Below are 12,998 nucleotides of genomic sequence, written 5' to 3' on the forward strand. Positions count from 1 at the left end.
ACTTTAGATTTGATTTCTTGATTGGGGGCTGATCAAGAAGAAGAAAATAATCTGATGATGCTTTAGCGAGAAACTGGCATGAAGAGCTTCTCTAAGTATATGAAAAGGAAGAGAGGGGTTAAAATAACCATACCTTGTGAAGAAATTGAAGCTGAGGAAATAGTTATAGGGAACAAGGTATTGGTATCGATAAAGAATAATTTGCCCCCGTCTGTGCAGTTGGGTAGAACATATTACCATTAATATTAAGAGTAATTGGAGAAAAATAGAATGATCATCATTAGAAAATTAGTATCAAACATATTAACAGCTGATAGTTTGGCTCCTGATGGTTTGCACTCTCGATTCCTAAAAGCTGTTACCAGGGTTACCATCTTCCATAATTTATTAAATTTTGAAGAGGTCCTAAAGAAAGGTTAAATCTGCCAACACACGACTCTTACTAAAGATGGGGTGAACATTGGGCAACTGTTGGCCTTGTGTCTAAGGTGAAAAAATAGTTTCAAGTCAATAGTTAAGGACAGTGCAGTTAACACAACACTATAATAATGCCAGCGACTTGAGTTTGATTCTAGAGCTGTCTGTAAGGAGTTAGTGTGTTCTCCCTTAACCTCATGGGTGTCCTCTGGGCACTCTGGTGTTCTCCCACGTTCTAAAGGTCTACGCAGCTAGTAGATTAATTGATCATGTGAGTGTATTTAGGAGGCGTGGGCTCATGGGCCGGTAGGACCTGTTACCGCGCTGTATCTCTAGATTTTAAATATGTAAAACATTGTAAGAGTTTCCAGGATTAGACATCAAGCGTAAATGTCTTTATTACATTCATCCTAAATCTGGCCTTAATGTGTCAGCCAACATTGCATGCTTTGTGTTTCTGCATTTGTTTTATTTACATCGTCAGTACACCCTGAAGCAGTTAACATTTTTACAAATTAGTTTCTGATTGATAGTTATTAGTTTGGATTTACACATAAGGTCCTAAAGGGGAATGCCCAGTTAATACACTGTGTGATGGAGTTGTTTGGAGAGTGCAGTTCGTGATGTCATTCTGAGGGTGCAATCAATACTACATCTCAAGTAGGAGCCAAAATGTGTAATTTGTTTACCTACCTTGTTCGGTCGGCGTCCTGGGGTCAATTGGCTGGCCACAGCCATCTTTATTCTGGTGCGCATGTGTGAGTGCTGGCTGGAGCACGTGCAGTGCATTTGTGTATTGGAGTGCTGGCCGGAGCACAAGTGCATTCGTATATTGGAGTGCTGGCTGGAGCGCGCACAATGTGTTCGTGTGTCAGACTGCCGGTTGGAGCGGGCGTGGTGCGTTTGTGTATTAGACTGCCGGCCGGAGCACGCGTGGTGCATTCGTGTATTGGAGTGCCGGCTGGAGCATGTGTAGTGTGTTCGTGTATTGGAGTGCTGGCTGGAGCGCGCACGGTGTGTTCGTGTGTTGGACTGCCAGCTGGAACATGCGTGGTGCGTTCGTGTATTAGAGTGCCGGCCGGTGCATGTGTGGTGCATTCGTGTATTGGAGTGCTGGTTGGAACATGCGCAGTACGTTCATGTATTGGAGTGCCGGCGGGAACGTGCGCAGTGTGTCCGTATATTGGAGTGCCAGCTGGAGCGCGCATGGTGCGTATGTATATTAGAGTGCCGGCCGGAGCAGGCGTGGATGGTTCATGTATTGGAGTGCCTTCTGGAGCGTGCATGGTGCATTCATGTTTTGGAGTGCCGGCTGGACTGTGTGCGGTGCGTTCGTGTATTGGAGTGCCAGCTGGAGCAGCTTTCGTGTATTGGAGTGCTGGCTGGAGCATGCCTGATAGTATATGGCATGAATCGGGAGCTTTAAAATATTATACGACATGGCCGCATAAGAGGAGGGTGTGTGAAATGCTCATAATTTTCATTGAGCAGTTTTTATAGAGTTAAAACAGATGTTATTGGACATTTTATACAAATATATTATCTATAAACATTTTATTGAATGTTAAAGAAAATAGTTACAAGTTTGTGTTAAAATAAAGGATTTAGACACATCTAGACTTGAATTGGGAATAATTGAAATACGTCATGAATGAGTGTCTCACCTGGCCTCCAAGTGAATAATTGAAATACGTCATGAATGAGTGTCTCACCTGGTCTCCAAGTGAATAATTGAAATACGTCATGAATGAGTGTCTCACCTGGCCTCCAAGTGAATAATTGAAATACGTCATGAATGAGTGTCTCACCTGGCCTCCAAGTGACGAGCTGCCGCTCTCTCACAATGCAGCACTTTCTCAAGGTCAGAACCAGTTCCTCATGACACCTGATCGTAAACACCTTCTCTCGACACTGAGCCCTGAGTCTCAAATTATCAATTTGTTCTCATCTCTAATTTATCCCTTGACATCCAATGATCTTTCCTCTCCCCAATTTGCTGCTTCCAATGTCACCTGCCCCTTAAAGCACCCTGGATTCTGACCACCACCAGTCCACCTCCAACTTCCTTCTGCTCTATTGTTGTCTTATTATCTCTTGTCCTCTCAGTTAACTTAGATAGGCAGGATATATTTGGAGGAGATAGTTAACTTTGCCCTTCACAGTTAGCGCAGTAATGTAACATTACTGTTACATCGCCAGCAATTGAGTCCGGGGTTCGAATCCCGCACTGCTGTCTGGAGTTTGTACGTCCTCCCCGTGTCTATATGGGTTTCCTATGTGTCCTCTGGTTTCGTCCCACCATTCAAAACCTACCAGGGGTTTAGATCAATTGGGTGTAACTGGGCGGCCCGGGCTTGTGGGCTGAATGGGCCTGTTACCGTGGGGTCTGTCAAAATTTAAATTTAAAATTCAACCATCTTTCATCTTGGGGAAATCACTTGATCAGTCTGATTGGATCCAGGAATCTATCCCCAAAAATGCAGTTCCATTCAGGTGGATCTCCAGGAGACCTGTACTTCTTGGCCAACGAGCTGTCGGAATGTTCCCCAAACAGTTTCCACCATCTCACAATTATTCGTGGCTTAAAAATCTCGTCGCTGGTTTGGGATAGGGAAGACTATGCAATGTGGAGGTGTTCAGAAAATCCTTGGATTCTTTCCAACATTTCTTCTGTGGTCCACTCTAATATTATCTACGTTGGTCGACTATTTTATCATTGATGCTAACCATCGGAAAACTCAGGCCTGCCATTGTAAATCAGTTCTTACCGATGGAAAGCCTACTCAATCTGTTTGATTAACTTGCTCTGGCTGCTTTGAAACGGTGGTTGTTCAGCACTAAGAAAATTGTTTGTTTTGCAGGATGGTTGGTGGATGTAACGCAAGATTACAGGTACATGTACCTGGTCTGTGGAAGCGTTGTGATACTATCGAGCATCTATTTGTTCATTGCAAATGCTATCAACTACCGACTGTTGGCAAAAGAAAGGAAGATGGCAGAGGAGAAAAAGAAAGCATCGGCGGACGGTGCAGAACTAAAAGACGTCTGTGGGAGTGCGCCAGACGATGATGATATTGAAATCAGCCCTCAGATTCTGATGGCAAATTCCTCCGAGAGAGAAACTAATATTTAGCCTACCCCACTGATTTGTTGTTTCCCTTCTCCCAGTGTTCACTTGAAATTAAGGGTCAAAGTACACGTGAGTCTCTACATAGATATTCAGACTCCAACAAGGGTCAGTATTTTCAACTGCAGGTCACTTACTGAACCTTGGGATGGGAAGGAGAACCTCTCTGTTTCAAGGGTTATCCTAGTTTAACGTTGTGGTCGGAGAAGTGTCTGCATTTTTTTTTCACTGACCTGTTCTTTTAAAATGCCATAATTTAGCAGGGAAATTAGATATTCCATAGGGTTAATATGCAAGAGGAGAAATTCTCCCAACATTTGCCACCCAAATGGTGGCCTGTGATCTACTGTCATGCAGAGATTTTAAATCCACACCATTATCGTAGACCATTTTAGTTGTGTGTCAGCAAAACAATTGCAGCTAGTAGTTCATTCCTGACCAGGCACAACTTGATATGACTGTGTCCATTTTTTTTGTGTATAAACAATCCAAGGTATCTGTGCTAGGAACTGCATAAATTAACATAGCAGAGAACTGCAACGACAGACTGCGAACAGCAAGCAAAAAAGTCGGCAGTATATGCTAAGCACAGGAGAGGGCACTAGACTAAGAATAATTAAAGATGAACTCTTCTTCATGAAGAGATGGCCCTTCCTAATTGAGTCTCCACAGACTTGACTGCAACCTTTCATGAAGTTTGACTTTCAGGAAACTTAATGAAGAACGAAGGAGGTCTCACCTGCACCGGCCTCTTGTTCTTCTATTAAATAGATTAATGTCTGGTAAACAAACCAAATTGAGCTCTGCCACTCAAAAAAGATCTTAACTAGATGGAGAAGAGAGCATGAGGGACAGAGGCTCTTAAGCCTAGATTTTCTAATCAATGTTGATTTAGCACTGGCAGTGGCCTATTTATTTTCGAAATAATGTCAATTGGAAAATCTAAGCTTAAATATTCATCTGCAAGTGAAATCGATGTTGAATTAACATTAGATTTTGAAGATCCTCAGTGAAATAAATTGGCGAATGACCATCCAATTTACAGTGTCAGTCAGCAAAAGGACTACACCACCTTGTATTTTAACACCCGTTGACTCTTTGTCAAATTGTGTTTGATAATTTCTATGGGGTATTTTACTCTGGTAAGATAATAGAAATTGGCCAACACTCAGAAGCCCACATAGGGTTGGCAATAAACCACTGATGCACTCGAGGCATTTTTCAAACTATAGTTACTGTTGCCAATTCTGACTAGGGGGCTGCTAACCTGAAATATGAGGTGTCCAACAGCTAAAGTATTCCATTACCTTGTACCAAAGTCCTTCACCAAATACATCTCACAGGTAAAACTAGTATTTGTCTATTTTAGCTATTCTCTAAGTTGTTTGTATTGTAATTCAATTAAATTTATATCAGGGTCATGAGTTATGGAATTAAATAAACTTTATAGTTTGTACATAAATTTTATATTGTATTTTCAAGATACAAACAATTTACAATTCTGTTAACTCGTACCAATCTTCTGTGAAATGATATTTGCACTCTAAGCAAGTGAGTTGTGAATGAAGTAACTGCAATACCCCATTGTCACCTCAGTGGGAGCAAGGAGTTGGCATTAGAGCAACTTCTCTCATTTCTACTCCTTCCATTTGGGAAAGTATTTGAACTTTCCTGACAGCAATAAGACTGGGAGAGAGCTCCCGCAGCTCACATGCCATGGTGCCATTACTGCTATTAATCACATGCTGATTGCAGTAAGATAATGGCTGCTATTAACCCTGGGCATTTTCTAAATTTAACTGTACCTTCTTGACCATAGTGATGTGAAAAATATGAGAGAATTTGGAATTTTATCTGGCTGAGACCAATCCATTTTGGGTTCAGCTATCATATAAGGACTCACAGTGTTGACTAATTTTCCAGATTAATCCCGAAGGAATTGGGTCGAATATTTTATTTTTTTTCACTGGCCCAATATTGCTTCCAACTGACTTCTCATATTTACTCTTCCACTCACCCACTGATCGCAGCTTTTAGGCTAAAATGTCTCTGAAAGTATGTAGTAGAGATTACTTTTCCAGGCATATCTGTATATTTTAAAAAAACTCCTGAGGAAGGTGTTTTAAATTGGATCTGAGCAGGACATTTTTTTTTTCTCTCAGAAGGTGTCCAATATGTAGACATGCTGCCAGAGGAGGTAATGGAGCCAGGTACAGTAACTCTGTTGAGGAGGCATTTGGACAGAAGGTACAGGCAGGGTAAAGAAGGATATGCTCCTAATGCAGGTAAATGAGATTAGTGTCAATGAACAAAAAGGGTCAGCATTGATGTGGTGGGCTGAGGGGCCCAAGTTCTCTGCTGTAAAACTCTCTGGCTATGTGACTCCAAATTCAATAACTATGTACATATTTGAAGATAAGATCAAAATAGAGAAATGTTAATAATTTTCTATCTAATCTCATTGAAATTTACGTAGGATTTGGTAGTATAGTAGTTAATCAAAGGGTTTGGAGACACGAGTTGAAGATCACTTCATGGCCGCTGAGAAATTTAAATTGTTAAAAGCCAATACCAATGACTGTGAAATTATTATTGATCATAAATGTTGAATTGGTTGGCTGAGGTCCAATCTGATATCCATATCCATTCAGGTTATGATTCCAAATGCAGATCTGTTATTAACTGCAACAAGTACGACCCTATGAAACAGTCTTCTTTGGTCCTTGGTGAATAAACACGCCAACACATGTAGAGCCACCACACACATGCAGACTAAAGATTTACAGGCAGTGCACGTACATATAAAAAATGAATAAATGTTGTTGAGCTTGGAGGGGTTGAGGGTGCAGTCTCACTGCCTGGGGAGGAACCAATTGCAAGCCATTCAGTAGGACTGTAAGGTGACAAAATTCACTCCACCGGTTCACACAGGATAGGCAATAAATGTTAATCTTGCCAGCAATACCCTTATGCCTAGAAATTCATTCTCAGGTTGATCACACTAAAACCTGTATAAAAATGCTGGAGAAACTTCCATAGGAGACAAAGATACATCATTGATGTTTCAGAGCTGAGCCTTTGTAAGGAATGAGTGAAAATCAGGCAGGCACCTCAATATAAAGGGGGGAGGGAGGGAGAGGGAAGAAGAGACCAAGGGAGGAGCATAAACCAACAGCCAAGAAGTCGTAGGTGGACATGGATAGAAAGGAGGAGAGAAAAGCTGAGAATTGATCATGTGGTGGGGGTGTGGGGGTTGGAGGGAGTAGAATACAGAGTGGGATAAGGAAAGAGAGAGATACAAGGAATGGGGAGCTGGTGGAAAGGAGATAGAGAGAGTCGGGGGAAGGCCAATGCCCAGATGGAATATGAGGTGCTATTCTTCCAATGTGCACGTGGTCTTAATGGGCCAGTGCGTTAGACCATGGCGAGACATGTCAGCATGGGAATGTAGTGGGGCCACTGGAAGATCCCTGCTACTACAGCAGAAAGAGCAAAGATTTCCCAGTCTGTGCCCAACCTCTAATGGAGCCTCCGAATGCAGTTGGTGACCCCCCCTCCCCCGCCCCCTTCTCCCCTTCAGATCCACAAGTGTTGCTTCACTTGGAAGAGTTGTTTGGTGCCCTGAATGGCAGTGAGTAAGGAGCTGTGGCACGTGTAGCTTTTCCTGTGGTCACGAGTAGATACCAAGAGATGATCGGTAGGAAGGGATGACCATTGCTGAAGGGCTCACCCCCAGAACGTTGGTTATATATCTTTACCTCCTATGGATGCTGCAGGGACCTGCTGAGTTTCTTCAGCATTTTTGTGTATAAACTACAATCACAGCATTCGCAGACTTTCTTGTTTCAAAGCCTGTATATAACTGCGTTCCCAGGTTTCCCTCTGAAATTCATTCCATTGACAACAGTGTGTGGAACAATTACATATTGTGCTACTAGGCAGGAATTAAGTTCTTGGCCAGTGATCCTTTTTGAATTATGTGGCCCCTAATATTTGCTGTAGCACTCACTTCAATGACGGAAATGATTAATCCATCAGAAACATTTCACTTCAAAGCATATGTAAACATATTTTTAAAAATGGTATGGTCTCTGTTTTTCAGTAAATGAAAGCACTTATTGAGTAAATGTGAACAATGTTGAGTATATCTGGTTCCTATTGTTTGGTGTGAGTGTACAAGCAGGTAAATCATTTTAATTCCTTTCTATGTCTGGTGAAGTGTTACTGAAAGTTAGTGAAAACAAGTATGGACTGAAAAATAAAATAGAAAAGAAAGAACAAATTATGTGGACCATTTCAACAATGCTTAGAGTTGGCTGCAAACTACGCTAGTCTGGTAGTTGGATTTTTATTTTAAGCATGAGGACAGCAACATATGGAAAGGCTTATTTCTCATCTTTCATTGCACTCGCTTTTTTGGGGGTTACCATTGCTCCAACAAAAAGCAACTACTGGTTCAATCTTCCAGTCACTGGAAAAACTAGAGAATGAAATTCATCTTTTGGGAGCTGGTGCTAAACAGTTGTGAGCGGACCAGTGTCCAGTGACTGTTGAGAGAGGGTCAATCTCCAAGGATACCACCTGTCTTACCAAATAAAGTAAATGCATTGGAGAAGGACACTCTAACACGTAGTCAAAGATAAATTTCTCACCTAAGTTTTGTTGAGGTTTATTGAGAATAATTCGCTCTGCTGCCAAACACCGGATTTCAGAAACTACGGTTTCTGGGGAGCAGGTCACCAGAAACCGGAAAATAGATAAGTCCTGGTTCTGATTCTCAATCACCTCAGTGAGCATTTTGTTTTAAGGGACTTGATTCCAAAATTAGTTGAATATGTGGTTTGGCTCTCAAAAATTCCACTGGCCAGTTAACAATGTGGCAACTCTAGATCTAAGAAAGCCCTTATCAGCTAAGGTAAACCTGAATGTCATCAGCTTAAGAAATGTTTAGTATCAGTGGACCAATGTCTTAATCTTCAATTGCAGGGTCACATTTGGACTGACACTTCATGCTGAATGGGGGTTAGTCTATGTTTCTATTTGGCAGTTGGAGTTTCCTTCAGAGAAACACGAGTTTCCAATTAGGATTCATCTTGGAATTAAAAATAAAAACAGGTTAAATTAATTTCCCCCCCCACCATTCCTTTATTAAAAATGACATGGTAGAGAATGAGCTTCATTAGAAATAAAACACGAAAATCAACCTACACTGGTTGAAGTAAAAGCACAGCACTGGGGCAAGTCAGCATGTCAAGCAGTATCCTTTATATAGCAAAGGTAAAACTACATAACCGACGTTTCGGGCTGGAGCCATTCAACAAGGTATGGAAAAATGTCACCAGGTGTCCAAACAAAAGAGTGGGGGGGGGAGGAGAAAGAGGTTGTGGTCACAAAGGCTGGAGGTGATGGGTGGAGGAGAGGACAGCAGTGATCAAGGGGAAGGAGGGATGGCTGGGAGAATAGAGGGGGAAGGGAGGGTGGAGAACTGGAAAGGGGAAGGGAAGGGGGGGGGGGGAATAGGTCACCAGAAACCGGAAAATAGAGAATGAGCTTATTATGAACAAAATCAAAGGTGATCAGCTGACAAATGAATGACATTTCATTAGCCAATAGGAATTTGAGAGAAGGCAGGTACAATGAGGCTAAGGAGTCAGCGGTGAGTTCTTTAAGACTTACACATGGATGATGCAAACTAATGAGTTGACTATGTAATGTGTGCAATAACCTGCTCTAAGAGTTTCAATTAAAAGTTAAATACACCTTGAACATGAGCATTGTTTTGCATTTTTTTTTAATTGTTGAAATGTCCAAAAATGTTGAATTGTTAGTGGTGGGTGATGGGTTTTGAACTGTCTGTAAGGAGTTTGTGCGTTCTCCCTTTGTCAACATGGTTTTCCTCCCACCATTCGAAACGTACCGGGGCTTGTAAGTTAACTGGGCGGCATAGGCTCGTGGGTCGAAATGGCCTGTTACCGTGCTGTATAAATTTTTAAATAACTTGCAATGTTACCAGATTTAGAGTGTTAATGTGCAATTTCATATGCATTATCAAATAATGCATTTGCTCTGAATTAATTAGTTTACTGGCAAAATTCTTTGGCGGATTGCTTAGAATATGGATTGAACAAAACAAAAGCAGTGCAGGAGTGCCTAAGACCAGCTTTCATAAAAATAAGCTTTTCAAGGAAGATTCCTTTTTTTGGTTGATGCAAATATAATTCCTGTTCCCGACCAGGATATGTATATCCATTTTAAGTCAAATGAAACTGAAGGCTACCGTTGAAGCATATTGGCAAAGATTTCAGCCAGAACAGAGTATCAAAGTCTTACTGAGCCATAGCATGCCTTCCGACTCCAGAATTAGAAGAATCACGGATCCCATCCCACGATCTTTGTTTCAGTATAAAATTAGATTTCTGCAACTCATAAGTTCACTGGATGAAAGACAAACCATGGGTAGAATAATCACCTTGGATCCTGGTTTGAGAGTGTCACAGCCAAGAAACCAAGGTTCCGGTTACAAATTTCTGCTTAAGATATGAAACAGTGACAATACCTGCTGTGGTAACGGTTCTTATCCAGGAATCTCCCAGCGGCGAATTTCCCAATGGCACTCGGGCTCTCCGGTTGGCGAGAGATGATCTACCTTTTCCAACCGAAAGAGGAAGACTTGCAAAATGAGAGGACATGGGATGCTTTGTAAACCAGAAACAAGATGGAGCAGAAGCAGGTTCTTTTTTATTCAGGGACTGAAGCACAGAAATGCTGGAGGAACCTAGCCAGACTCACAGCGTCCATAGGAGGTAAAGATATATAACTGATGTTTCGGGCCTGAGCCCTTCTTGAATCTGTGGATCTCTTTACCTGAAGTGGTAATTGAAAGCAGTTTTATAGCAATGTTTTCAAGGTACGATGGCAAGAAGCAAAAGGAATAAAGGGACACGTAAATAGGCTTGTAAGATTAAAATCACTGGTCATGTAACTGATCAACACCAGAAGGGCCTGAATTCATCTTTACCCTCGTAATTTCAAGGCAATACTGAATTAAGGCTGGCCAACAACCATTTTAAGATGCCGTTGGTCACATCAATCATGAAAGGGGCATATTACAAAAATCATTCTCACTATTCAGTTTTGCTGTATTTTAAGCACAGTGGCTTTTACCAATTTCTCTGGGTGTTCAGCAATGGTCAGGAAATTCAGGTTTGCTGGCAATTCCCACATAACACAGACATTTTCTTATTAATGAATTTCCATGGCTTTTGCACTTTGGTTCAAATTATTACTTTTTAAACAGAAGTGCCTCTTTGGAAGTTAAATCTTAACGATTGTTTTCTGATTTATATTTATAGCTGGATAAATATCTCCAGCTTTAATTGCTATGTTATAACAGATATATAGGGGGACATTTTTTTTCAGTGGCCAGTCTTGAATACAAACTGTTTCATGAAAATGCTGACCTCAGGAAACTCTGTTTAAAGTCAATCTCCATAAATAAATCAGTGCTGTGATTTGGAGAAGTTATTCTACAAAACGATTCCTTCCAAAACATTGCAAATAAATTGCGTGCTTCTGCATGTGCTAAACTGTAAATATTTTTGTGAGCACTTGTATCTAATGACACAATGAGAAATAGTTTAGGTTTTCACTGGCGAGAGTGTTTTATATTTATATGTATAGGAGTTCTAAGCTAATCCTATTCCTTTTTCTTTTGCATGATATACAATTCCTTAGGCCAACCATTCTCAATGGCGGCCCGACAACACGTTTATGTAAAAGCCTTGTTTCCTTTTCTCGCCACGTATTATAAATATTTCTTTCTTTTTGTGAGGCCATAGGATAGAATCATGGAAGAAAGAAACCAAAACTTGACTGCTTCACAGGGAAGGGAGCCCATGAACTTTGAGCAGAGACCAGGGTTGGGGTGGGGGAATAGCTGAGAAAAGGTTGAGAACAAATGCTGTAGGCAGTGGACGAGACTCGACAAACTTTCCTCGCTCTTAAGATCAAAAATAGCAATATTTGTCTAAAGAGTAATCTACCTTTGGGATATTAGATAAAACAGAATTTCCCAAAACCATTTACGAATAGCTCCCCTCTCTCTTCTCACTCCGGGTCTCAACTCCGGTTGTTCCATTTAATAGGGCCTTCAAGGATTAAATTATTAGGAACACTCATCTGGATAAACCGGGAAATTGCAGTGAGGCAAATTAGTGCAAACCCCATCAGGGTGAACATTTTGTTGAAATCCCATCTGTTAAACTTCGAGATAAATTTCTTCAAGATAAATTATACAGTTTAATCGTAAGGCAATCCCAACACTAGAATTCAATCTTGCTGACAGATTAATACATGGGTAAGGATTTTGTTCATTCCTGTGACCTTGATGTTCGAGAAACAATTGCCATTCTTAGACATACTATCCCACATAATATTAAATTTAGAAAAACAGCAGATTGACATTCTGTATGTCCTTTTCTTTCAACATTAAATCCAATATTAAATAAATCTGCAATGGGATTTTCAGATTAGGCTCCTGCATGTTCTGCCCCATTTGATGCACAACTCTATTTCGTAGGTCTGAGAGAGGGAAAGTGCTCGTGCACAGAATGGAATGGAACACCTTGCATGGAGTGACAATCACTATTTGTTTAAAAATAAAGTATTGATATTAATGATTAATGTTAGTACTGTCATAAAACTTGTTGGACTGGAACAAATCAACAACTGCTCTCTTGGTAAATTGGGGCCTGATGTTGCAATTGCAGTTTTTATGGGTTGGCATTTAATGCAGAGCAGAGCAGAGCTGTTCAATGTGGACATCTTTCTCACTTTCTCTCCTTCAACGATACGACACATTAAAGCATTTATATATTTTGAATGCACGAACAGGATTGATGTAAGTAATTACCACCCTTTGTATTTTTATACATGGATTTATTTAAACTGTGATTAAAAGTTAGAAATTTTCAATGATTCTGTTGATATTTTACAAAAACATTTTTTCCCAAATACAGTAAAATTCCTGGTATCCAGAATTCATGTAACCGGCAACCCCAAACAACCGACAAAAAAAAAATCAAGATAATAAATAAATAAGTGAAATTTTAAAATAAATAAGAATGTAAAAGTTTAAAATTGTAAAAGTAAATGTTCTCCAGAGCAACACACAACCCCTTGGTGAAGAGGGGAGGAAACATTCGGCCAGCGGAACGCCCAGGTCATGCCCCACCTGCAGCAGCTGTTTGAATAAAGTTGTGTTTGAATAAAATGGCGGCGCCCAGGACGAAGAGTCGGCTGATGCTGGGACAACTCTCCCATAGTCTCTCCCTATCCCTGCCTAGTAAGAGTTCTATTAGTATATTATTAAATATATTAGCAAGGCTTTATCTGTAAACTTGGGGGAGGGTGGGTTAATTATGATGGTGGCACAGTTAGCACAACATAGTTAGAG

General features: G+C 40.8%; 1 protein-coding gene across 8 annotated transcripts in view; it reads left to right on the forward strand.

The window, feature by feature from the left end:
* LOC138746184 (monocarboxylate transporter 2-like) overlaps positions 1-8,993 on the forward strand; it is a 107,775-nt gene extending 98,782 nt beyond the window's left edge. For all 8 annotated transcript variants that reach the window (XM_069904165.1, XM_069904164.1, XM_069904166.1 and 5 more), the window contains one exon: positions 3,279-8,993. In XM_069904165.1, coding sequence (XP_069760266.1) covers positions 3,279-3,550 — 272 coding nt within the window. In that variant the 3' untranslated portion in view covers positions 3,551-8,993. The remainder of the gene's footprint in view (positions 1-3,278) is intronic.
* Positions 8,994-12,998: the final 4,005 nt, after the last annotated feature.

This window comes from Narcine bancroftii, chromosome 11 (assembly GCF_036971445.1).
Source record: "Narcine bancroftii isolate sNarBan1 chromosome 11, sNarBan1.hap1, whole genome shotgun sequence".
Lineage (NCBI taxonomy): Eukaryota > Metazoa > Chordata > Chondrichthyes > Torpediniformes > Narcinidae > Narcine > Narcine bancroftii.